The sequence below is a fragment of the Anguilla anguilla genome, chromosome 15 (genome assembly GCF_013347855.1).
Source record: "Anguilla anguilla isolate fAngAng1 chromosome 15, fAngAng1.pri, whole genome shotgun sequence".
In the NCBI taxonomy this organism is placed as follows: Eukaryota; Metazoa; Chordata; class Actinopteri; order Anguilliformes; family Anguillidae; genus Anguilla; species Anguilla anguilla.
The window spans coordinates 27,134,290-27,161,749 of NC_049215.1; the positions used below are offsets into that span (position 1 = coordinate 27,134,290).

Genomic DNA, 27,460 nt, shown 5'->3' on the forward strand with positions numbered 1-27,460 from the left:
AAAAGGAGCCGACGTACGAGTACATTTTCACTCGGGTGGAGCTGTGGGTAAACAGGAAAGAAACATTGCGCAGCCACTCCCAAATATCACCACGAATCTCAGGGAGGATGTATGTACATTTTGAACTTTATTTATGTAATACAGTGTAGAAAGCTTTCCCTGTCAAAGCAAATGGTTTGTACAGTTGCACAGAAAAATCACAAAGGAAAAACCCTGCTAACTCTACTGCCCCCTACTGACCATCGCAGGCACTCCATAACAACACTAAAGAAACAACGTCACAATACAATAATTCACTCCATCACCGCACTTCCTACTCCCACCCCCTTCCTTCATTCAGGCATTGGTACAGTCCTGATCCCTGCTAGAGGTTTTCAGGCATTGGGTCAGTCCAAATCCCTGCTAGAAAAGGCGTTCCTAATCGATAAGACACACCCACCTTATTTACGAATACCGCACCTGTCTGAAGGGCTTTGGTTTGCGTGTTGTGTAGTGTAATGCCGGGGAAGATTATGCAACAGCGTAACAATCACATTCAATGATAATGGAGGCTTTTCCTGCTTCAACTAAAAAAAACTACAAATCCATCTGCATACTACGTTTCTCCACCTGTGTGGCTTTATAACATTGTACCTCCTTCAGGAAAACTGACTGTTTAGCGGCTAATGTTGCCCTCACTTTGGCAATCGAGGGGACAAGCGGATGGACCCCTTGGATTCAGTTACGACTCCTCATCTTAATTTCCTGTCCAGGGCAACACAGGAGCGAGACAGGGCACTGTGGTCGTAGAACAGGTATACTGAAATCTGGCCCTCAAGGTCAGTAGTACTGCTGAATGATTCTTCTGCCTGGTAGTCCACAGCCTGGGGGCCAGATTTGAGTATCCCAGCCCTAGAGGACGGAGTGGACACAGACTGCAGTGGGGAGGAGCTGAGTGATCGAACTGCTAGCTCCTGCATTACTGTAGGGTGAGCAGTCACATGCTCTTTGCCTATGACTGTTCCAGCCCCTCAATTCTTCATTTCATGAAGGTGACCTCCCTTCCTGCCTTTCAGGGATCTTCAATTTGGGGCCAATTACATTCAAGCAAACATTACGCTCAAAAAAAAAAAAAAAAAAATCAATAATCATTTTGAAGCAGTTGCCTTTTCTGCCTACACATTTTTTCACCTTTTGAAATACTAAACATGAAAAAGCTATAGATTGCAACAAAAAGAAAGATGTCCTTAAATAAGCTATTGATTTAATGATTTCTCCTCTTGCTGCATGGACTGAATTGCTGAAGAAGATTTCTGTATGACCGATTCAACTTTTCAGATGCGCTGTCAAAAGGGATGGACTGTCTCCTACATAATCCCATCCGTCGATCATCTCTAGTCTTATGTGACAGTTAACTGACCGCCAGAGCTTTAGGGAACTGGCTAAATTTCCAGACTGATGACCCCCCCTGAAGGTGAGAGGGGTGGGGCTATCGATGAGGCCTGGGGCAGGATGGTGGGGGGCAGGACAGGTGCTCCCATATGAACTTGCCAAATATTGATACATTCAGTACAATATACTGTACTCTGATATTTAAAAGTTGTTGATAAATATACTAGAGTAATCTAAAACAAGAGAGGGGTGAAATGAGAGATGGAGGATCAGCACAGGAAGGCAGGGGTGGGGGAGAGGGGGGGGGGGTCCATGTGTCAAATCTGTTCACCAAGGCCTTTTATAACCTTATGAACCCTACATGACACACAAGATGGGCCGGTGGTGTGTGGCTATGGTGTTCTGGGCAACAGGTATAGGTTTCTAATGAGAGAGAGAGGGGTGGTTGAGGGAATTGTTTTGTCATTGAAGTTCACTCCCCCTCCTTGGCACCCCTGAATATGATACACAGGAAAGGAGGAAGGAGGGTTCAACCACTGTTTTCAACCAATTTCTTTTTCACATATGAAATATGCAGACACAGAAACAAGAACGGAGAATATGCTCAATCCCACTACAGTAAACCCACCCCTCCCCCCACCCCCTGAGCTTCTGAAAAAAACGTTAAAAAAGGCAAAATAAATTTGAATAAAGACCCTCTAAATAATATACTCTCTGAGAATGCATAGTAAGCCAACAAAATAAAACTTTCAATTAATTACACACTTACTGCTAGCCAACCCCTTTCAAACCATTCTGCATTCCCATCTCTGACCACTAGAGGGGGCATGGCATGATTAAAAACAAAAGCATCAGTTTCTTAAAGCATGTCTCCATGATAAGAGCAGACCACATTCTGAATTCTTTTTTGTTTTCTTTAAATCACGTGATCACAATACACTAAATTTACAATCCTGCTAAATTACACAATCTCTACTTGAGAAAAGACCAGTCCAAGTAGCAGAACAAAAATCTATTTTTCTCTCGTCATTATAGTCATGCACTAAATAGATACAGTTAGTCTCGGTCACTAATTCAATACATTTCACGCAAATAAAAAAATCCCCCCCTCCCCCCACACTTTTCAGTGTTTTTTTTTTTTATATTTGTTTTTTTCTATTTTGATTGTTTTTTGGAAAAACAAACGCAAAACAGCATAATCCTAAAATAAAGAGCTCGGTGAAGAGCATCGTTATCATTTTCCCCACTAAGAACCAGGCGTGGTCAAACACAGCACAGCTGTCATCCAAGCAGACAGAGAGGAGGGAAGGAGGAGGAGAAGAGGGGCGGAGAGACTGATGACTTTTTTTTTACCTCCCCCCACCAACCTATTCTGTAGGAATACACTAGTGTAGGGGCGGAGCAGGACAGTGTAAGGGACTAAACAAACTGACATACAGAAGAACGCACAGATCTGCACCAATCACGACAGAATATCCTACAGAGCAGCGGACCAGGGGCTCCAGACAAGCGGCTAAATGAACACCGCCGCGTTTTTATAAGCTTCCAGAGATGGAACTCCATCTCCATCGTGACAGCAGGGCAGGCCAGTCAGAAGGAAAGAAAAGAAAAGAAAATTTAAAAAGAAAACGAACGCTCAAGTCAATCGCAACTGACGCGAAATTACTCAGCCACAGGAAAAGCACACATCTACTGGCGCTGGCAGCCGACGCCAGTGGCCGTGCTCACTGATGTGGTGACGAAGCGAATGACAGGGAATGCTGTGTGCGTCTGCCCTGCCCACACTGTCCTGTAAAAAGCTCTCAGATTGGGGTTAAAGGGGGGATGGGGGGGGGGGGGGGGGGGGGTGAGGGAGGGAGGGGGGGGGGGGGTTGCGAGATGGCGTAGTGTGCCTGGCCCTCAGTTCTGCATCTGCTCGAAGAACTTGTAGGTGGGGTTCTCATAGCCGTTCTGCTGCATCTTAGACAGGTGGCGCTCCTCTGGGGTCACTGCGGCATCCACCTGTTCACAGACGGACACAGAAAACACTCGTTCCATATCGCCAGTGCTCCACATTCCACCCTCTGCTCCATCACTCCACCCTTCCCTCCATCTGTCTTCTATCATTCCATCCCCTGCTCTATCCATCTACCCTTCCCTCCATCTCGCTTCTATCATTCCATCCCCTGCTCTATCTCTCTAACCTTCCCTCCATCTCTCTATCATTCCATCCCCTGCTCTATCCATCTACCCTTCCCTCCATCTCGCTTCTATCATTCCATCCCCTGCTCTATCCATCTACCCTTCCCTCCATCTCGCTTCTATCATTCCATCCCCTGCTCCATCTCCCTCCCTCTCCCTCCTTTAACACTCCACCCTCCCCTACAACTTCTCTCTTCATCTCCCCCCTTGATCAGTCGCTCTTCCCCTCTCTCACCTCTATCACTCCGTGGTGGATGGATGTGTACTGCTTCTTCCTCAGCATCACCAGGGTGATGACGATGACGGTCGCTATGACGACTCCGCCCACCATCAGCCCGATGATGGCTCCCTTGTTGGAGCCCACGTCCTCGGCGAAGAAGACCTGGAATGAGGGAGGGGTTTAAATCATCACCCGGACGGAGGAGTCACGCGTAGCTGTCGCTGCACGCAGACGCCGATGACACGGAAGCTGGCGGGGACGTCGGTATTGACAGGACTTTTAAACCCCCATAATCCCACTCTGCAGAACAGATGGTGCGCGCGGACGTGACACATGCTCGCTCATCGCGGCGGGTGGAATGATGTGAGGTTCTCTCAGGAAGGAGGACAGAGACATCACGCTGGTCTCAGCAGGCCGCGGTTACTATGGCAACGCTACCTTTCAACTCAGCGACAAGGACAGCTGGGAACCATCCTGGCCTCGGCTCATGATTTGGGATCCAATCAAATGTACTCCATTTTGTGGTGTGTGTGTCCATGGGTGGCACATACAGTTTATATGTGTGTGTGTCTGTGTCTGTGTGTGTGTGGTGTACTCTGTGTTTGTACAGTGTGTGTGTAACCTGCTTGTATGTAGCATATGTACTGTGTGTGGTATACGCTCTGTGTATGTAGCGTATGTACTGTGTGTGGTGTACGCTGTGTTTGTACAGTGTGTGTGTAACCTGCATGTATGTAGCATATGTACTGTGTGTGGTGTACGCTGTGTTTAGGTAGCGTATGTACTGTGTGTATGTAGTGTATGTACAGTGTGTGGTGTACTCTGTGTGATTGTACAGTGTGTACTGTGAATATGTAGCGTATGTGCTGTTTGTGATGCAAGCTGTGTGCACAGTATGTACCAGTTTCTGGTGGTGTACTTCATATCCAGCACTCTGCCTCACTTCCGAATCCATCCTGAGCTCAGGAACCTCCTCTGGCTTCAGACCAGACCCTGGACAGAGAGAGAATGTACTGAAAATCACACACGCACAACTGCATGTACACACACACAGGTGAGTGCGTGCACATACACACGCACGCAAGCACACACGAGCACGCATACACAGATTACAAGCACATGCCTGGTCGAGTAGGAAGTCCTCTATCAGGGGCAGGGCGCACATCAACTGGTTCAACTGGAAAATAGAGAGAGAGAGAGAGAGAGAGAAAGGTGAGCATCAAGTATTTATAAATCATGGTAGTGTATGCATTATATAATACCTGCTATTAACCATGCAATAAATAAAAGCATGATGCTCATTATGATTAATTATAGCTATTGATACTGCTATTAGTCTTTTCATAGTCACTGGAGAATAGCACTTTCCGTTGCTATGGGGATCTGCGTTATGGTGTTGGGTTACCCTGGTTCTGAGTGTTGGCCTGTCCGAAACTCTCGGGGTGGATGAAGCCCAGCCCGTCCAGGCCCGGCCCCGCCTCCTCAGGGGGCAGCAGGTCCAGGGGCGGGGTGCTGTCCGGCAGGTCGGGCATCAGGGCGTCGTTTCCGTAGCTCACCCTGACATCGCTCTGCAGGGACGAGATCTGCTGGGACATCTCCGACTGCTCCCTCTGCAGCAGCTCTTCTGCGCGGGAAGGAGAGGGAGAAAGGAGGAGGAGAGAAGAGGCGAGGAAGAGAAAAGAAGGATATCAACATGACAGAATTGAGAAAAATAGACTGCAACAGAAACAAGACAGAGGCCTGATGGAGGATAGAGGAGGAACCCATGGATGGCCACAAATAAACTGATGGACTTTCAGGACTAAAGAGGCAGGGAGACAAGTGTAAGAAGAAAGGAGGTATGGAGAGGAGTGTGTCAGTAGGGAGGAGGTAGGAGGAGAGGAGTGAGTAGGGAGGAGGTAGGAGGAGAGGAGTGAGTAGGGAGGAGGTAGGGAGAGGGGAGTGAGTAGGGAGGAGGTAGGAAGAGAGAGAGAGTAGGGATAGGGGGGTGAGTAGGGGGGATGTAGGGATAGGGGGGTGAATAGGGGGGATGTAGGGAGAGGGGAGTGAGTAGGGGGATGTAGGGAGAGGGGAGTGAGTAGGGGGGATGTAGGGATAGGGGGGTGAGTAGGGGGGGATGTAGGGATAGGGGAGTGAGTAGGGGGGATGTAGGGAGAGGGGAGCGGGTTGCTGCATGGGGGGAGACTCACCCACTTGGTCCTGGATCTGGTCGGCGAGGCCGGGCACTTTGTAAAGCAGCCCGAGAGACTGGTTCATCCTCTCCTCGATCACCCTCAGGTGGGTCAGCACCTGGGGAAGGGGAGGGATGACATCGCGGGTCGCTCACGTGGCTCGAGTTCATGCACGAGACTGCAGTGCATCTGCTGACCAGCGAATCAGCAATCACACCACCCACTTCCCTCGAAGTGCCCACTGTGAAGACCAAGGCCAACTGTTCGCACTGCCACCACTCCCACGGAACATGACGTCTGCATAAGCCTCCCAGCACAGCCAAGCACTCTATGGAGTCCATAGACATCTATGAATGCGGCTTTATTGCTTAAACTCTACCATTTATTCTGCACGTATATCATAGTGATACAGCAGTCACATGACATAGGATCAGTTCAGGGAATGTTAGCTATGTGGAATCAAGTCATTTTATTACATGAATACATATTTTAGATTACTGATCTTGAAATGCAAGATAAAATTTCTGAATCGTACATAAAGTATATGAAATAATGTTTGTTTTATGATTTCGTAGCCGTCAAAAAGACCTTAAGGCGTTTACAACAGGGGTGAAAGCCTCAACGGCTTGGCATGGTTCACATTAACACTAAATAGGATTTCAATTGACAAGGTTTCACGTTGGCAGATGGAAACTTTGTTTTAGTTGCCATGTTACAGAAGAGACCCCAGTTTCATGTGATCTTGCTAAGCTAAACGTCCGACAAGAGACCATGAGGTACAGTTCTGAATATGCAAGAGCAAACATACTCTAATCTAAAATGGCTTTTATTAGTTAATATACCATGCTGAAAAGAAATAATTACATGCCATTACCTGATAAATATTAAAAAACATTAACTGAAATAGCACTTCATTATTACATTATTACATGTAGAGCATTTTAAAAGCATCTGAATAGGGATGATTCATCCTGTGGTTTTCCTTAACACATAGCTAGTTTTTCTCCTACATTTGATATGCTGAAAAGAGGGGTGCACTGTACCAGCTAGCTGGTTTCAAACAAATACTGCTATAATGCAGCATGCATGCACAAAGACACCATGCATTATGACATTACATGCATGATACAGTATGTATACAGAACGATACCACAGATTTCATGCATAGTCATACAGCATATGCCTGATACGGTATGGGTATACAGCGCCTCCCTGCTGGTTGGGAGGGGTTTGGGAGGTACCTGGGGGCGGATCTGCGCTGCCTTTTTGGGGTCTACCATGCGCACATGCTCAAAGTGCTTGAGGGCGTGCTGTCTGTCTTTCTGCTCCGCGCGCACATACTTCTTCAGCAGACTGAAGACATGGCGGGGCTACAGAGAGAGAGAGAGAGGGGGGGAGAGGGGGAAGGAGAGAGAGAGAGAGAGAGAGAGGAGGAGGAGAGAGAGGGGGAAGAGAGAGAGAGAGAGAGAGAGAGAGAGAGGAGAGAAGGAGAGAGAGAGGGGGAGGAGAGAGAGAGGGAGGGGAGAAAGGGGGGGGAGGAGAGAGAGAAAAGGAGAAGGAGAGGGGAGAACATAATGGAAGGAGGGAGAGGGGAGGGGGGGTTTTTTAATAGGCTTAAGTAAAACCGACAGTAAACTGGAGTCTCTTAGACAGAAACGGCTGTGCCTGTACAGAAGGAGATCAGAATCCAGGAGGACTGTCTCCCAGGGTCACTGGGTCTACATGTCCTGTTGTTTTTGGAGCGTAAAACACACAATGTTTCTTTTCACATACTCACCACTGATATGAACATGAAAATGACAGAGGACGATGTCAACAGCGAGATACAGACAGCCTTCAGTTTGGGATATCAACCTTCAGCTGATAAAGGAGGACTTGTTCAGATATTTTGGATATTTCTCAACGGCAGGCAGTGGCATATCATTTCAGCTAAAACATCTTAACAGCACTGATGCCCTGTACAGCAGAGTTGTGCATAGTGGTGAATATTCAAGCTGGGGGAGCAGTAACGGTCAGTACCCTGGGGGGGTCGGCCTGCAGGGCGGTCAGGTAGTTCTCCAGCGCTAGGCGACGGCGGTCGTTCAGCAGGGCCTCCACGCGCGCCATGTGCGTCTCCACCAGCTGCTGCCTCTCGCTGGCCGCCTCCTGCTCCAGGCTCTCCACCTTCTCCTGGAAATGCTGCACGCACCAGGACTCAATCAACCTTAAGCCCAATGTATACCCATCACACAACACAACAACACTTCCACTTGACAAAAATTGAGTATTTTCAACTGGGGAAGAAAGTGTCGCACAACACTTTTACCTCAATGTCACACACCTCTAGAATTTTATGTCATGGACACAGTCGTACGTTGTCACGCAGTGTGATTGCAGTTTACAAATGTAAACAAACGGGCAGGAGTGTTGCGTCTCGTTACCATAGAGACAACAGAACCCTTGCCGAAGCTTAAATGTCAAACGTCGTGCGACACCTTCAAAGTTTAGCATGACAAAGCACAAATTAGGCTCACAGTCACCAATGCACAACGGATAAGCAACCGTTTACCTCGCGTGACCGTCAGGGTAACGAGTATACTAATGCAGCTCAGGCTAATAAATAATAAAGTATCACTTATCTACAACTGAAAGCAAGTGAGACATGGGTGAAGAAGATATGGGGGGAGGAAAGAAAATACAGGAAAGAAGGGAGAGATGAGACGGGAATGAAAAAGAATTTTCAGAAGAAATTCAGCCATAGGAAACATTCAGTTCCACAGGGCCAGAGTGAGGGTGAGAGTAAAAGTCTGTGTTCCTGTCACTGCACGGGGAGCTCAGTAGAATCATACGACTCAAGTGCGCGGGAACTGTACTTCGGTTCGAGAGTACATTGACAGAGTTGACTGTATTTTTGCGTTTATGACTATAACGCCAGGAACGTAAGCCTCATGCGAACAGTTGTGTCTCTGAAGGTGCCTAAGACAGACTCACCTGGATGACGGCCTTCTTGTCAGCACGCGGCAGACTCTTCGCCTCTCTTTCAGCCTCCTCCCATTCTCTCATCACCTGGAGAGCAGAAGAACAGTGCCTTAATGACCTCCAGCCAAGTCTTTCTGAGTAATGATCTGATGGAGCATTGGTCAGCAGTCAACAACACCTTAAGGCTGGTTTTCAGTGACAGGTAATTGGTCATTTTGATAGCCTATCGCCTTTGATGTCACGACTAGCTATGTTAAAAATGCAGATTGCTTGAGGGCTGCTGAATGTATCATAGGGGACACTGCAATTTCCTAAATTGCAATCACAACAATTGCAATTGTATTTTGGACACAAATATATAAATGCAGAGCTGTTTAAGACATCATCCTTTCACAGAAAATAAAGTCTGTGGCAAAATCAAGATCCTGAATGAAATCATGCATAACTACACAAAAAAGCCACTTTATTTCACTAAATATCATTGGCTCAGGTTTGTAAACAGCCAACTAAGAAAGAGCAGAGATGAACGAGCAGTGTGTGTAAAATCATTCTTCACACCCTGCTCACTTAATCGGCGGTCAAACGCTCCCACACCTGAGACATTCTCTCCCTGTGCTTGGCCTCCAGGCTCTCCTTGGCCTTCTGGAAGTGGGCATGCTCATTATCATCCCCGGGGGTCTCCAGGTAGCGGTCAACTGCATCAGGTGGGCTGGGGGCGGTGGTGGGTACTGAGGGGGGAAGGGGGGGGGGGTGAAGACAGGGTAGGTGGGAAGGGTCGGGGGGTATGCAGGATTGGTGTCACGACAAGGTAGGGACAGGAGAATTGAAAAGTCAGGTGGTGCTGGTAAAGACAGTCAAGTGCTGGACCTCTAGGAACCCTCTCAGCCTTCGCTGCTGCATTTTCCTGATCCCACTCGGTCTCTCCCTTCCACATCTCCTGCTCTCCATTGTCTTTTCTTTAAAAAGTAAAAAATAAATTGGCACCAAACGTGGGGCTGAGTATATCCAACCCCCAACCAAATTTGGGGGGGGGTCCAATTATCTGCAACTGACTAAACCCTCCCATGCCCTGGGCGATGCAATCGCCAATTGTGCGTTATCCTACGAAGCTACCAGCCACTGTTAGCACGGCACGGATTTGATCCAAGGCCGTGAGGCTCATCCAAGCACCGCAGTAGGGTGCCTTAACTGAATGAGCCACCTAGCAGCCTATCTGTTAGCTCTTAGCATCACCTTGTATCCTCCCTTCAACATCTCCCTGAATTCTCCATTCAGACTACTCGCTCTCTCCTATCCCGCTATGATCTCCACATGCTTTTTCCTTACCCCACTTGTTCCCTTTACTCAGAATCCCTTGTTCACTTACACACCCCTCTCCCTCTGCTCAAGCTTCACCCTGTAAGCTGAAAGCTTCACCATGAACTCTGTTGTCTTCTCAGACACACACACACACACACACACACACACACACACAAAGTGAGGACACATAGTGGTTAGCACAGCAGGCAGATCACGGAGAGAGTGAATGAGAGAGAGAGAGGTTAAAGGTGACAAGGAGGTGTGCGCAGGTCACACAGACAGACGTACTGAGGGTGCCCCCCTCCCCTCTACTCCCCCCCCCCCCCCCCCACCCCCCACAAAAAGCAGCAGGTCCCGTGTCTCAATACAGTTCAGTGCACTTCACAAAGAACCAATTATGTTCCCAGCAGGAGAGGGGATTTAGTAGTCGGCTGTGATTGAGATCAGTCATGCGAGGCCAGCTTGCCCTTAAGACGGCAGGAACACCTGACTCCACTTTAAAGCCGAAATGCAGTACCGACACAATGGGAGCTGTATTCGCTGTTGGCCTTGACCCAATAAGGAAACCAGGCACCGGAGCTCTGGCTGTGGCTCCGGAACCCAGAATGTTCTGTAGTTCTAGGCTCCGAGCACACTGTGTACGGTGGACCTGGGCTCAGATCCCACAGCGTGCCGCAGTTCAGGGCTCTGAATGTGCTGGGTAACAGCAGGGAGGTGGAGTGGGATGGGGACAGATCAGATAAAAGATATTTTGCCGCGTCAGAACAGGGACCGCCGGTGCGGGACGGAGCCTCGTTCTCACACACTGCAGCATTTTCGCACAGCCGACACGCTCAACCGAGCGGAAAGTGCCGGGGACCGAGGCGATCCGTGCGGGCGGCCTTACCTCTTTCAGAGACACACACACACACACACACCGCAGGGAGGTTAGACAGGCAAGGCCACACACAGTTTAGCAGAGATGGACAAAAACTCGCCAACACGCACAACGCGCTCGCCAGCTCCAGCCGTGTGTCCGCACTGTGACGTCAGACACACACCGCCGGATGTTCACAGCACAGTCCCCGTAGCGGAACACAAACACCGTACACCCTTGCGCTGCCACACCAAGCCGGTCACATCAGCTGGGACATACGTTAACACCGAGATATAGAGAGAAACAGAGTCGGGCCGGAGTGTGGACAGACTGAGGTCACTAACACCAGCGCTCGACAGACCGAAGGTACAGATGGAACATCCAGAGTGAGTGTGAGTTAGCGAGACGCTAGTGCTCCACAGACTGAAGGTACAGAGTGAGCGAGAGTTAGCGAGACGCTAGTGATCTACAGACTGAAGGTACAGAGTGAGCGAGAGTTAGCGAGACACTAGTGCTCTACAGACTAAAGGTACACAGTGAGTTAGCGACAGACGCGCGGAGTGGAAGAGACGGACTGGGAGGGTTAGGAGCAGTCTGTCCTGGGGACTTACACACGCTGCTGCAGACTGACAAGCAGTACTCCTCCGACTCAAAGTTATTACGGTTGCCCCCGCAGCCCCCGTAGATGAAGGGGGCGCAGCGGCCCTCGTCGCGGTCAAAGTACCACCGCGGCAGCATGGCGCGGCACGGTCCCGTCTCTGCCTTCTCCCAACACACCTCTGACGGGGAGAGACACACGCACGCACAGACTCAGACCTCAGGAAACAGCCTGCTTAGCATCTGCAGCTTCAAGAAGCTGAGTCCTCATATTAGGGGCTATGAGTTTTTATCCTACAGACCTGCTATGGGGAGCGATGAGTTTTTATCCTATAGACCTGCTATGGGGAGCGATGAGTTTTTATTCTATAGACCTGCTCCTACTGGGAGCCAAGAGCTTTTTCACATAGACCTGCTATGGGGATCGATGACCTTTTATCCTATAGACGTGCTCCTATTGGGAGCCAAGAGCTTTTTCCTACAGACCTACTATGGGGAGCTATGAGCTTTTATCCTGCTCTCACTGGCTTCCATCGTGTAGATCGGTTCTATTTCATGCCATTCCACAGCTGAGTAACATACTCTCTGCACCAGCTTTGAGTCAGAATCACTGTGGGATAAACCTTGAATGGGCATGAGGGGGATGATGATTGACACCTTGGAAATTTGTAATCCCACCCTCCTCCTCCTCCTCCTCCTACCTCTGACCACTTCCTCCACTGACTCCGTGGTTGTGGTGGTGGTTGTCGTCATGGCAACATTGGTGGTGTGCTCGCTGGCATCGCGCTCGTCGGTCATGTCGTCATCGTCATCTTCGTCATCATCGTCACCGTCACCGTCTTCGTCGTTATCCAGGGCTTCCTCCTCCACATCCTCATCATCCTCTCCTATAGCAGGCCCCGCGTCATCCTGCTCTGTAGGTCCGGACTCCCGCGGCATGCTTTCAGGCCGGAGAGGAGAGGGCGAGTGATAAGTGAGGTTCAGAACTGCATCATGGGTAATGTAGTTATGCTATATCAAGCCATGAGCTATTCCAGTGGTATGCAACTGTAATACCAAAGAGGGCTAGAAACTGGCCTGAATGATTTTATGACTTGAAACCATGAAATTATATACTACTGCATGCCATTTAGTACTTGTATTAAGAGGCACAACAAATAAATTTTGCTGGTTCAGGTTTGTCTGTGTGCTTACCTGTTATCGGTGTAATCTGTGTCCGGTCCGCCCCACCACACATCAGAGTCATCCTCCTCCAGCTCCGTGCTATCGGACTCTCGCTCCATCTCTGCAGGGCAGCAGACGAACTCCACGCCCCGGAAACGGTCAATTCCGCATGGCAACAGCATCCCATAATCGTGGAGATTCATGGTGCGGTCTCCACACGACTGTTGAAAGTGTTGACAAATTTTAGTGTGTATAGCTAGCGTATTAACAACAGTGAGTGGCTACTGTAATTGTATTCTATAAAACTATGCCCAGGAAATATTAAAGTAGTTGGGCAGTAGATTCAGCATTTTGTGTATGTAGTAAACAGAGCTGTGCACAGACTTTATGGAGGGCATATGCTAATAATCTGGCGTGGGGGGCTTGGGGGTAGACTGCGAGCATGAACTGGGAGGTGGGGGGGGGGGGCATCTGTGCTTTACAAAATAATTTTTTTTTAATTAGCTGCAGCCAAAAGCACCCTTTTGCTGTCTCAGGGCAAGGAGGGCATATGCTTCAGCATATGTTGGTGTCTAGATGTGCACGTGCCTGGTAGTAAAGAACTAAAATCACTGTATAATCTTGTTTCTCAAATGCGTCATTATGACTTGTGCGTGCGTGCATGCGTTTGTTCCTACATGCGTGTGTGCGTGTGTGTGTGTGTGTCTGTGTGTGCGCGTGTGTGTGTCTCTCACCTCCTTGGCCACTGTGTGCCAGTGCAGGTGGCTCTCACACATGTCCATGCGCTCCTGGTGCAGGAACTTGCACTTATCAGGAACCAGCAGAGCGTCACTCACAAACTCCCCCACTGAAAAACACACAGAGCTGTTAACATCCCCGACTTTCAAAAGCACTAAATTACACGCCCTCATACACACACACACACATGCGCGCAAACACACACGCAAACGTGCACACACACACACACACGCAAACGCGCACACACACACACACACGCAAACGCGCACACACACACACACACACGCAAACGCACACACACACACACACACACACACACACACGCACGCACACACACACACACGCACACGCGCGCAAACACACACGCAAACGCGCACACACACACACACACACACGCGCAAACACACACGCAAACGCGCGCACACACACTCTCACCCAGGCAGCGGTAGGGCACCACGATGTGCAGGTGACTGCGGCACTGCTTGCGGCCTTTCTTGCACCAGTTCCTGATGGTGACTGGCTGGTTGGCCTCCACCACGTTGGTGATCTGAAGCTCTGGGTACACCTGGAAGAGGAGGGGCCAAGGGAACCCAGTCACTCTTCTTTCAACTGTCATTTCATCCCCTCTTCCTTCTCTCCAGCCTCTACCTTCGCAATGGTAATCTTTAATCTTTCCATTCTTGTTCCCTCTCTTTTCCTCAGTCTAACTTGTCTGCAGAGGCTCAGGACACCAGACACTGATTTTTCTAAAAAAACACCTACTGGGCAGCACAGTCATTGCACAGGGGGGGTCTAGGCTGTATAAACAAGGCAGGCTGACTAAGTACAGGCAAAGCCTCAGTAAACTGATAACTCATCCGAGCCCAGGGGGGGTAGGAAAATCACAAGACTTTGTTGCTGTGACTCCTAGCAGAAGTTTTCTGTCATGAAGAACGCGCACTGAGGAACATAACGTTTACTCGCAGACAGAATCGAAGATGATATTAAAAGGACACTTTTATCTGGTGAATGTGTTGCCGGGAATACCTCAAGGTGAAATCCGAGTTACGGAAATATTTAGATTTCACTGTTATCGGTGCTGGCAAATGCCACTGTGTATTTGTACGCTACAAGGAAAATGTGCGACATATTTATGAACTGTAGAGAGGCTGCAAATTATGTGTGAGTACCGTCTGGGGACACCTTGGCCCATATCACTTGGCTTTACACTAAAATGACACTATAAATGTGACTGGATAAAATTCAGACTATGGGTGCAGTATTTGCTGTAGAATGCACATGATTTAGTACCACATTTTTGACCTCCAGTCAGTTCATAAAAGCGCTCATAAAATTCAATTTAATTTGTGTCCCATAGGTGTGAGGAGCGGAATAATAAAACACATTTATGACTAAAACCCTGTGCATAAAAATAACTGAGACATTTTAAAAGCATTAACCTGGAAAAAACAAACATGGAAAAGTCAACATGCTGCTAGCCAATGTTAGCTACACAGAATCGCTCAAGGACAGTGAAAACAACTGCAACACTTACATCATGCTTGCAGTTATTGAGAGAAAGACAATCACCAATTGTAACACAATGACTTGCAATTTAATTACATGGTTTATTTTCATACCATCCATTTGTATTTTGGCAAAATATAGTTTGTTTATGATTATGAAAAATGAATATTACTTCAGCCAGTCCAGGTCAGACTTGTGCTTACAGAGTTCTCCAAATCTTCTGAGGGCTGGGACAGATGTTTAAATTAAGTCATCAGATTCAAGCTATGCTGGTGTGAAGCACTCCATCACCACTACCTCTCTTCTCCTGCTCCTCTCCACTTGTTCTCCTGCTCCTCTCCTCCTACTCTTCCCCTCCCCTCCCCTCCTGTCTCCTCTCCTCTCCTCTCCTCTCTTGCTCCTCCACCCCTCCTCCCCTCCCTTCCCCTACCTCCTGGCAGTAGTGCAGGATGCCCTCCTTGGTGCCGATGCAGCTCTTGGTGCCGCTGGGGTCTGACTCCCACTTGCCGCTCTGCACGTTGATGTGCATGTTGAGTTTCCCGCAGAACATGGCCACCTGAGGCTCCGCCAGCAAGCCAACTGAGCCGTCTGTCGGCACCTGGAGAAAAGGGGGACAAACGGGAAGAGAGAGATAAAGAGGTGAGAAATGCAATAAAGTATTGAAAGGGAAGCTTGACTTTGGCATGGCTACAAAGTGAGCAAATAACTTGCCAACAACGACAGAGCTCAGCTTTGCGAAATCACACTGAAACAGGACATCAAAGAATGAAGAAATCTCCTGGGATAAGCTAATGAAACCTGCTTTCACCTGTCAATCAAATCACAGATCACCGCCATAAAAGGGCTTCTGATTTGGAAGTTCAGAATTGGATCTTTGAATGGAACCAAGGGATATGGTCAGATGACACCAAAGTTGAGGTTTTCAGCCACACAAACCATTGGTGGTTCTGGCAAAGACATTTCATCATAAAGGACCTCATACCTAAGGCGAATATGGAGTGGAACTTTGATCTTCTGGGCTGTTTTACATATCTGGTCCTGGGGCCAATTTTTAAGGTTAATGGAATCATGAACTCCAACAGGTAGCAGGACATTTTGTTTAATCAGTGAGCAAATTTGGAGATTGGGTAGGCTCGTGCTCAGAAAATAAATGGTTATCTGACCTTTAGAAAGTGACAGAAACGCAGCGTTCATAAAATCTATGATTCTGGTACCCACACTTCCGCCGTGTGAGTCAGTGGGAACAGTGGGCTACGTCATGGTGAACGGGGCAGGTGCGCGGCGACAGCAGGAGCGGAAGCCGTCAGTGACGGCTCGCGAGCACCGTCACTCGCCCTCTGATCAGAGACGCGACGGCACGCACCCGCTGAGCCACAGACCAGACCTCAGACGTTAGCCGTTCGCCTGACATTAGGGCTTAAACAATGCCGCGGGGACACTGTCACGGTCTGAGCGCCGTTAGCCGCGGCTGCCTCACTGCTGCTCACAGAACTCGTGTGGATGCGCTTGTGTTGTTTTTGCACTGAAAGTAAATTAAATTTAATTAAGTTAATGCAATACGGGTCAACGAATCACAGAGCAGATCTCAGCCAGCAACAGCGCCGGTAACGAATCACAGAGCAGATCTGTCGGCAACAGTGCCAGTAACGAATCACAGAGAAGATCCCAGGCAGCAACAGTACCAGTAACGAATCACAGAGCGGATGTCAGTCAGCAACAGTGCCAGGGAGCCAATCAAAGAGAGACTCCTCGCTGCACATCTCAGACTCACAATCTCAGTTCCATTTAGCAGCAGAAACACAGAGGCAAACGCACCTCCTTTGATGCTAACATCACTATCAGAAAAGCATTTTTTTCCCTCCCCCTTTCAGACAACACTTCCCTGCCAACAACCAAAAGGCTGAAAATGAGCACACACAAGCATAGATAGCAGTTGCACATCTAACACACCTACATTTACCAGTGTGCACCTTCTCTCAGCATCACACACACACACACACACTCCCCCACTATTTGTCCCATTAGATTTTTTAATTATTTACACACATACAAGATAAGATGTCCACCCTGTCTGTGGTGGACATTTAAGAATCATTCTTTTACCCAGCACTAGTTTTCAATAAACAAGGAAGATCTGGAGATCTAGAAATATACTACAGCTGTCCCACAGCCAATGCCGGGTTCTGCCCTCCTGTGCTTTATCGTCTGCAGCTATCAGAAGCACTACATAAGTTCAAATGGTACAACACTGCCCGTTGGCCCACATAATTAAAGATATAATCTCACACCGAGCTATACCTGTTAAATAGGTAATCTCTCAATCCAAACGTAAACAGTGGAGTCATTCACGCACCAAAGCGAAAAGATGTCGTAGCTGAAAAACAGGCAGACGCTCGAACCCGGCTTCGGCTCCCGACACCCTCCTCGGTGTCCCACGGGGGCGCGCTCCAGAACCCCCCGCTGCCGTCACCGTGCTAAATTAAACATTCCCCCTGCCTACGCGCACTGGGACGCTTCCTAAGGGAGGGACGGGGCCTATAATTAGTGCCAATTAAGTGGGAGGCACACTTCCTGACAGCCACAGTGCACAGAGGAGGAGGAGGAGGAGGAGGAGGAGGGCAGTTAACAGGTGCGTAGACTTTCACTTCACCGGGGGAGGGGCCGACCCAGGAGCCCCCAGCTCCCAGTGGCTTTGCTCAGCGGCACAATGGAGTCTCAGGAGTCCAGAGATTTTTACAGCAACAAAACAAGCGCACGCAGCCAGAGATGGAGTCATCGCTGGGTGGACAGGGAGGGAGAGCAATTTTAGCACAACCATTCGTTGCTATGGTCTATTATTGTTATTACCGCTTATAGGAATAAGGGGTCGTTCTACTGGTAATTGTAATCATCTTTTATTATTTTACTTTTATGATCATTTTCTTTTACACGGTCACTGTCCTGTTGTTATACAATGCAATCCACAACTTCAGCAAAATTTGTTTTAATACATAATGCCAAAAAAGCATTAAAACTGAAAATGTTTAAAATAGAAGGTCTTGTAGCAGGAAAGAGACATTTTGTCACCATTGTGTTATACTGTCTTAATGCAGTGCCCTGGTTCACGTCAGCCAACATCAAGGAGACAGACATGCAAACGCACACACGTTTAGAGTGCCAGGCTGCACTAATCCCTCTTTCCGTGTCCTGTTCCACAAACAATACATTAATCTGTACAAAAACAGTGATGTAACCAAAAAGAAAAAAAAAAAAGAACCATTCCTTTCTGCCTTACGCAACATGGAACAAATATTACTGCTTTTACCGCACGGAAAGCGCAGACAGGTGGCAGCACTGAGCGCACGGTCAATGCACAAACAGCAGAGACAACGGAGCGCCTCCCCTCCCCCACCACAGACCGTCTGCGTGTGCCCACAGCCTGGTATAGGTGCGCACAAGAGCGTTTGTTTTTTTCCAATTTTTTTTTGTGCCGCGTCAGCAAGCGAAACGTTAATGTGTTTGGGCTCACGCGCATGTTTGTGAGTGTTTAGAAAAATAGTTTTTTTTTTTTTTTGTTTGTTTTTTTTTTTTGTTCAGTGCAGGAAGAGAGAGGTGGACAGAACGGCAGTCAAAGACTCCTTTGTGTTGGGGAGCGGGTGTGTACAAAGGAGAGGTCACAGGGGAAAAATGGGAGCGCGATGACAGGCTGCCCAACAGGTCACCGCGGATACAAAAGTGAACAGACACAGGCGGTGGAGGGACAGGAAGAGAATAACGTTTGGACAGAAACAGAAATGTCTGACACGTTACTAAAAAAGAACAGGTGCATTCTGGAGTAACTGTGTTTAGAGGTACATGAGGTCAAAAGCACGAGGCTCATGTGTGCGTACGGTGCAGGGATGTAGTTTTTCTGGTGGGGGCTAGAACAACATAGTCCTTTATTTGATTTATTTCAATTTATTTATTTATTTATTTAATTAATTAATTATGTTCTACACACACTCCTGCATCTTCTGTCCACTGAAGAATCACCATCTTCTGCTCATTAACAGTCAGACTTGAAGAGAATCCAGCAGACAGTGCTGTTTAATCCCCTCCTGATCTCCTCTAACTCACTGTGACAGAAACTTCAGGTGCTCTGAGAGTACCATCTTTAATTAGAAAGCACACACAACCCTGAGCACAGTTTCCCTCTCGCCACTGTGTGCCTGCGTGCGTATACACAAACACACACACACACGGTCATTTCGTAATGCACAAGTAGCTTGCAATACTCTCACGCAAAATGAAGCTTCTAAATCGTAAGAGAGAAACTTAACACCGTCCTCAAAACCTCAACCCGCACTTCAGTAGCAGCCTCCTGTACATCTCTGAGAAAGGCAGATATACTCCCAACGGCACAGCCAGGCACAGCAGCGGTGGACACATACACCCCCCCAGCAAAGAAACGCACACATCCCACATTAACATCACAGCAGCACGACTGGTTTGAGTTAGCGTTTTGGATTGGGGGAACACAGCAGCCTGGCCTGTGATTGGACGGTCACCCACGACTTCCCACGCACCGAGCGCCCTGATGAAACATTTCCCCCAGCCGGCGGAACAGATTAACCCTGGCGTGTCATCGATCGATAGCGGGGGGGGGGGAAGCTGGCCGGCGCCATGGTGACCCGCGATCCCGCCGCTCTGCCGCACAGCTGGTCCCGATACCGCCGGCCCCGCTCGCAGCCTGTGGGCTGGACGGTGCGGCCGGACGGGCTGCTGAGGCCGGGGCGGACATCGCCATCGCGGCTCCTGCTACAGTGGGGGCAGGGACGTTCCCACCGCCCGTGTCACACGGAGGGGGTGACAGCTGGACCACACCGGGTCCGGCCACATGGATTAGCACATATGCCCCGGGGAGGTTCCAAAGCATTAACACCACTAACAGCCTGCACATCAATCCCCCACCCCCCCCCCCCCGCGCCCTCTCTCTTTTTCTTTCTCCGTCTCACTCCCTCGCTTCTATCGTATCCTGCCGGGGGACTGGAAATTAGTACTGCAGAGAGAGAAAGAGAAAAAGAAGGCAAAAGACATACCGGCAATATTTCGACTGACAAGGAGTCTAGGGCAAGACCAAAAAAAAAAAAAAAAAGAGGATAAAAAGAGGACAGAGAAAGGGTGGGACAGCAGAGAGACGTCGGGGAGACAGACTGCACACGGGCGGGCGGAAGTGTTCGATACGAGCCCCCGAAGCAGCCTGTGAGAGGCACAGCTGGCCATCCATTAAAGCAGCTCATCTCATCTGCGACTTCACCGCCTAATGCACTGTGGGTGCAATCCTCAGCTCTGTCTGACAGCTACTACACCCATGTCTAATACTAATCTAATGCACCTCCCGTAACTCTCTTATCTTTTTATTTAACCTTTATTTCAAGGTCAACTTCACAGTCATTATACAATCCAAGATTGCATAACGAAACGAGGTGGTGGGTTTCATCTGTGCTACAACACACCAACGTAGAGACACAATAAAAATGATAAAAACTGTTCACACATAAACCATTTTTAAAAACTTAAAATGGGAACATGGCCTGAACTGCAGCTAAAAGTTAAAAAGTTTCACCCTGAAGTCCCATCGAGACTGAATAATGTAACTGGCACGGGAGACCTGGCCAAGAGGCCACACAATCAATCCTCTGCTCTCTGTCCCACAGCATGAAAACACAGCCAGAACACAAAGGGAGGAAGGGGCAGTGATATTGGGAATGTGGACCACACCAGCACTGGGCCCACCTCTGCCTGCTAATGACGTGGTGTCAGGACACGGTGGCCTCAGGAGCAGGGCGGGGGAGAATACCTCCAGCTTCCTGTCTGTGAGCACAATGGTGCATAACGCCTTATTTGGACAGCGAGATGGACACTGGATGACACGAATGCACCTATAGACATGCATGTGCATGCGCACACATGAACACGCAAACACACACACACACGCGCACACAGTCCATCTGGGATCATATGCGGGTGGACCCATTTGGGACTGGTGGTCAGGCCAGCGCACTGCATTTCCTGTCCTTCACAGGCGATGGTCAGGAAGCAGCAGTCTGCACAGGAACCTGAACGCAACCGCCGAGAATACACCAGCCCCCGCCCAGCCACCGGGCCAAGTATATCCCTAAACTACACCCCTTTGTCCCAGTAGCAATCAGCATCCCATGTACTCTATCCTGGCAGTTCCGTAAAAGCACCATGAAAGCTTATTTGTATCTGTCAAAATCCTCCAGAGCATGTAGAGCATTTAGTGCATAAACCTGCACACTCTTCTTTCCCAACGCACGTCTACCTGCGAGCGTCACAAAGCCTGGGCTGGATGGGCGCTGAGCTCAGCTGTCTGATCTTCATGACAGGCAGGCCTTGAGGAAGGCCCACGCCATACTGGACTGCCCTGCACAGCCCCCAACACAGGGAGACTGAGCCCCTGCCCTCAGGCTCAGATAGTATCCTGTCTTCCAGGACTAAAATATTCAAAGTCTCTTATTCATACAGCTATCAGTATTCTGAATTTTTCAAGTGATCTTTTACTCTTAAGCACTTCAGTGCTTGATCATCTGCTCTTTTCTTGTCTTTACTTTCTGAGATCTTTCCGTTACCGTGTACCGTTTGTCCCTGATCCTGTGTGCTACAGTATGTGCTTTGGACCGATGTCATGCTTTTATATATACTAGCGCTTTAGCCTTTTATGGTTTTTAGATCATCGTGCTGGAACACCGCTGTAATACGTGTTGCGCTGTGGCGCCTGGCTGCAGCTGAACTTCCCCGTGCGGGACAATAAAGATTTGATTCGATTTGAATTGGGGGGGGGGGGGGGGGGGGGGGGGGGGGGGTAAATCAAGCGAACAGGCGGCTGCCGCTGGCTGGCCTTCTGGTTCTCACCACCCGCCCCCCCCCCCGGCTGTGGCGGCGGCTGCAGCGGTGGCGGCTGACGCCTGCATGCGCTGCACTGCGCCGCATTAGCATTCCCTCCACTCCACAGAGACAAGCCCACAAAGTGCATGCCTCAGTAAACCCACGTCTGCAGCCTCAGCCCTGCTCCTGGACAGCCACCGTCCTTCAGGCCTTCACTCCAGCCTCGTGAGGGTGGGGGCTAAGAATGGAGAGCAGGCTGAAGTAAGAAAGTGAAGTTTGGAAGGGCGGGGGGGGGGGGTGTTGGGTGGTAGCAGGGTGGCTGACACTCTCAAATGCAGCCAAACAGAATAGAAACAGAAGCAGATGCAAATGCCATACCCTTGCGTGCACACGCACAGACACACACACACACACACTCACCACCCACTAAGCAGTGCACTGTGCTGCTGCGATAGCACACGTTCTCCGCTGCGTCTGGAGAAAAAAAAACAGCCATAAGGAGAGGCGAGCGCAATTCTGACAGCTGCCCCCCCCCCCCCCCCCAATATACTCCTTTGTCTGAAATGCTGAAACCTCCCACGTTTCTTAGCAACAGCCCTCACCCCCCCCCCCCCCAACCGCTGGCCCAGTTCACCAAGTCATGTGACCTCCAGTCTCGTGAGGAGAACACGCACACACAATGGGCCCACTGTAGAACCTCACACCTCTCATCCCACGACCTGCTCTGCTGACAGGACACACACTCACACGCACACACACACAGACCGAGGGCGGCAGGGTGTGGACAACTTGCCAATGACAATGAAAGAAGGTAAAATAAAGTGAGAGGAAGAGGAGGACGTGTGGGACGTAGAGAAGAAGAGCGCCTTCACACCTAATTCATCTGACTGGCCATTTCAAAATGAGGTGTGTTTCTAGTGCACTTGGAGCTCCATGTCCACACCTCCCACATGGACTTAATCACACAAGGTTTCATAATGCCCCTGCAATTCCAGTCCTTAAAATGTCTTCACAGCACGAAAGAAAACTGTTCAAATGCAGACAATCCATTCTAAATGAGTGCAAGACTGGAGCAGAGATCTGGTGGAGTGACATGTTACACTGTTGCCTCCACTCAAGAAAGCTTTCAAAAGGAGTCCCCTGCAGATGAGAGGCAACAGTGCTGCAGGTACCTGAGGAAAAACTCCAAATGATGGAGGAATATATTCTCCAGAGAGCTACAGGTTAACAGCAACTTGAAGTTGTTTACAAAAAGATTTAGCTGGATTAGAACTAAGAGAATGTTTGTTTATAAAAAGCAACAAGTGGAACATGGAAGATGGGTGAGAGAGCAGGAGAGAGAGAGTGCCCTGGACTCAACACCTCACCCCTCCTCAGCAGCCTGGGCTGGACTCTCCCCCCTCAACTCAGCACTAAGCACCAGGTTGCCCTGCAAGCCAGGCGTTGTGGACAGGATCACAAATTCCACCACTGAACCAAGACCGTCTGGGTAGACCGCATAGTGCATTCAATAGGATGGCCTACTCTCAAACCATATCTAAAGCCGCCAATGTGGCTGTGGGTCAGATTCCACGAAACGGCACTTTCCATAAGCTGATCCAGTCTCTATCTGTAACCCTCTCTGAACAAAATGGAAAAATACATGACACGGGTAGACTGCCTGCAGTCCTATAAAAAAAAAAAAGAAGAAGAAAAAAGAATTTCCATTTTGAAAAGGAGAGAGACATTTCAAAACCACACAGCAGGGTCACAACCAGCTCTGGAGCATGTGCAAGAATACATTATGTTCTACTCCCAGTTATTAATTAGGCTAGATTCAGCAATATGCAGGGTTGCTAAACAAAATTATCAAACCAGCACGCCAAACAATCAAATGTTCTTTTTATATTTGTGTATAGAAACAACATTCATAAACCATGATGATTTCATGCTGTGAAGGAACCATTTTTATCAGTAAATGTGATTTTTTTTCACCCCCTAATAGAAAAGCAAATGATGAATTCGTTAAATTAGAAACAGCAAGAAAAGAAAGCATCAATCTGGAGGGAGGGGAGTTGACGCAGTAAGACACATTAGCCACATTTCCATGGCGCCTAAGCGTATTTCCCTGGCTCGGAGTGCTAAAATTTGTTTCAAAAAAGCTTTGGGGTGGGGGGCGGGGGGGGGGGGTAGAATGCCGTGATTTCTGCAAGCCCCACCACATCTTGCAGGCTCAAAGTAATCACCCGAACAAGATGGATTTTCCGCATGAAACGTTTTGTTCACATTGCAACGGCTGTCGTCGGGCTTGATGCATTTTCAAGGCAGCCGTTGGTGCCATTGGTCTAGTATTTTTATTATTTTTCATTTTTTTACCCAAAATCTTCATGTGTAAAGTGCCGGTTTCACTGAAGCACATCACAAGACATTTTCAGTCGACAAGTCACGTACAGTCGCGCTAATGGAAACGTCACTTTGACAGCTACTCCACAGAAGTCCTTCGCTCCGCTTTGCCACCCATGTTTGCGCCTCTCCCTCTCTCTCATTACCCGACTCTTTCCGCAGAAGCACCACGCAGCAGTCAGACAAGTCATCATGCCAGTGCTCTCCCATCACGCTCTGAAGCCTCACATTACACTACATTACATTTATTTAGCAGACGCTTTTATCATCTGCAGTGGGCCTTTTGTTGTTTTCATGTTCTTTAAACGAACGCGGCACACGTGGTAAAAACGTCTGTACGTCACTTCTGATGGGTGCACCATGGATAATGCTAACACACTCACACTCGCACGCACGCACGCACGCACACACAAGGACCATGAAGGCAGCCACGCTATTCCTCTCTCCAACAGTAAGCACACAGCCCCTGCATAAATACGCCCTACATGAACCACCTTGACTTCATCACAGGACTGTTCATGTGTTCGGGACACAGCAGAGACACTAGAACATTAAAGATGATTATAACAGCTGATTCATATAAGCAGCTATTTTGATTCATTCATACGAAACATAAGTCAAAAACACCCCATGAGCAAAGAGCCAGACATTTTCTCAGGTTGTGTCAGTTAGTAATAATGGACTTAACAGTACATTACAAAGATGCTTCACAGCATAATGCTTTTTTCCCCTGCATGTTCAACCAGGATAATAAGGCCCCCGTAATTGAGATGCCTGATAATAGGCTAGGTCACATTCTTTTTCGTATTACAGATTTCTTCTAAAATTGAAAACAGACTACACAATCAACTCCTCCTGAACAAGAATCAATGCAGCATATAGGCAACAATAGCCATTTGTTCAGGTTAATAAAGCTAGCACACCGAAATGAAAGCTTGAAAGGCTTCTAGAAATTCTGACTAGGCTGACAATTTACCTGAACAACATGTGGTTTCCTTTAAACATTATCCCATAAATTCCTCTCTATTCCCTCAGATTTAAAAATAAAGAGTAAAAAATACATTCAATAAACCCATATAATGTCTTGAAATCTGTGTTTCATAAAGAACATCTCAGTTGAGGGCTTAGCAATGTAATGGCCCACGCCCCCTTGCACCCCCGGCCCTTTAATAACGTTAAAAGAACCTAGATAAGAAAACCTTGAAGCCTAAATATCTTAAAGGTCGACCGCAGGGACGCACGTAGTTTGCAGTGCTACCCTCATGTTTGTATTGGCCAAAGCCTTGTGCCAGTGTTGTCCTCGGCCTGGTTCAGTCTGCTCTGAAAACACTTGTGCATCCTGATATCTCCATGGCAAACACCTCGTTGCCTCGGCCTGTTCTGACAAGCACGATTCCCACCCTTTATTCCCGACTTCCTCCCAGTTACGGCTCTACGTGGATTTCTACCGTCTGTATTTTTAAATTCATTTATTTTTTTTAAATCATGCTTGAATCAGTCATAAGAACACCGGCTGCTGGCCCAGTCACAAGCAGGCTAGGGGCATGGTTAATAAACCCCGGAATGACGTTAGAAAAAAAAATAACTTCAAAATATTTTTTGTGCTGCTCGAAGTGGAGCTGTAGAAAGACTGCTCCTTTGTTCTTATCACTGTTCATTCTTCCTTCCAAGCAATAACAGGCTGTTAATACTTTACTATCTGTATCTGAAAGTATAGATATCTTATAGTTATGATAAACTATAAAGTATAAATGTATATATATATTTTTTTTTAGGTTAGCCAGCACACTACTATATGAAAGCTTGAGGGAACAATAAATTCAGACTACTTTTTTCTCCTTTATGTCCTTTAAAACTACTTCTCTACCAGCACAAAGCGGAGTCTCTTCTTGTCTAAACAGTTAATGGTGTCTGGATGAAGATGGAAAAGGAGAAGAGGCTGAGGTCACGGCTTGAGAATTAAAAGCCAGGTGGCGGGAATTTAAACCCCGCAGCAGAGCTGGAAATATGTGATGTCTGCCAGCGATAAGGCACTGACTCCCGCTAAAACAAGAGGGGGGGGGGGGGATGACTTCAGGTAAAACAGTGGAGCTTGCTGCTCCTCCACCCCGCCCCCCCCCCCCCCCCCCCCAACACTGCCTGATACCACAACATGCCTGACTGCCTCAGCACAGGGAACCCAGAGAGCCTGTTCCACAGAGGACAGTGCGTGCGCGAGTCTGACACGGAGGCGTCAGCCCCTCGAGTCAAGATAACAGAACGATTAGAGGCTAAGCTGCGCAAGGCACCCGTGTCTTTGGAGCAGCCTGAAAATCGCTGCCCTTGTGAGAGTGCCCCGTCTGCTTCAGCCAATGGGGTTACACGCAGACGGAGAGGGCCCAGAAACAAACTCGTCCAGGCCAGTGGAAGCGCTCACAAGCACACCCACCACTTTCACGGTCCTGCAGAGTCTGGAGACCTCCTTAACCCCGTCCTGACCCTTCATCCCAGTGATCTCCGCTTTGCATAACAACACATCTCTCGTGAGGCTCCTTCTGTCAGGTAATTGTGTGACTGATCAAAGCTCGTGCTACAATTGGAACTTGTCTCCATGACGATGGCAGGGTGTTTGGTTTCTGTGTGTTTGTGTCTGGAATCCGCTCCCCTTACCGGAGGCAACACCGCGACCTGTCCCTGACCTTCTCCGTCACAATAAGGACCATAAAGGGAGGCCAGGGTGATGCCTCTAGACATTAAAACAGACTCCAAACACACACACACACACACAATAAGGACCATAAAGGCAGCCACGCTATTCCTCTCTACAACTGGCCGCAAGGGATTGTGGGATTTGGGATGTCCTCCAGGACACAAACACACCTCAAACGCATGCAGTAGCACTGCTCCGGATGTGGTTTTCAGACAAAAGGACTTTGGATATATAATGGCAACAGTAAGCACTTTCGGATAAATATCTACACCCAACAGTATTATGCCCCAAATGCACAAAACACGCACTGAAGTCAGACTTCACATACAAGGCATACACCTGCATAGACATTATAGTCCCACACAGGACGGACACACACACACACACACACACACACACACAAAAGAACACATAAAGAACTCCCTGTTCCTGAAGATCTATCATTCTGTGGGTTTTCAGTT

General features: G+C 48.5%; 1 protein-coding gene across 4 annotated transcripts in view; it reads right to left on the reverse strand.

The window, feature by feature from the left end:
* Positions 1 to 105: 105 nt before the first annotated feature.
* LOC118213932 (amyloid-beta A4 protein-like) overlaps positions 106 to 27,460 on the reverse strand; it is a 31,460-nt gene continuing 4,105 nt past the window's right edge. Inside the window, exons 2-17 of one of the 4 annotated variants that reach the window (XM_035393189.1) lie at positions 15,492 to 15,659; positions 13,991 to 14,120; positions 13,552 to 13,664; positions 12,848 to 13,038; positions 12,355 to 12,593; positions 11,668 to 11,835; positions 9,496 to 9,629; positions 8,914 to 8,988; positions 7,963 to 8,121; positions 7,185 to 7,313; positions 5,962 to 6,061; positions 5,178 to 5,393; positions 4,896 to 4,949; positions 4,674 to 4,765; positions 3,788 to 3,934; positions 106 to 3,372 (exon numbers count right to left, since the gene is read on the reverse strand). In XM_035393189.1, the coding sequence (XP_035249080.1) occupies positions 3,271 to 3,372; positions 3,788 to 3,934; positions 4,674 to 4,765; positions 4,896 to 4,949; positions 5,178 to 5,393; positions 5,962 to 6,061; positions 7,185 to 7,313; positions 7,963 to 8,121; positions 8,914 to 8,988; positions 9,496 to 9,629; positions 11,668 to 11,835; positions 12,355 to 12,593; positions 12,848 to 13,038; positions 13,552 to 13,664; positions 13,991 to 14,120; positions 15,492 to 15,659 (2,217 nt within the window). In that variant the 3' untranslated portion in view covers positions 106 to 3,270. Of the gene's footprint in view, positions 3,373 to 3,787; positions 3,935 to 4,673; positions 4,766 to 4,895; positions 4,950 to 5,177; positions 5,397 to 5,961; positions 6,062 to 7,184; positions 7,314 to 7,962; positions 8,122 to 8,913; positions 8,989 to 9,495; positions 9,630 to 11,667; positions 11,836 to 12,354; positions 12,594 to 12,847; positions 13,039 to 13,551; positions 13,665 to 13,990; positions 14,121 to 15,491; positions 15,660 to 27,460 lie in introns of all 4 variants that reach the window. The other 3 variants (XM_035393188.1, XM_035393191.1, XM_035393190.1) reach the window with 3 other exon arrangements.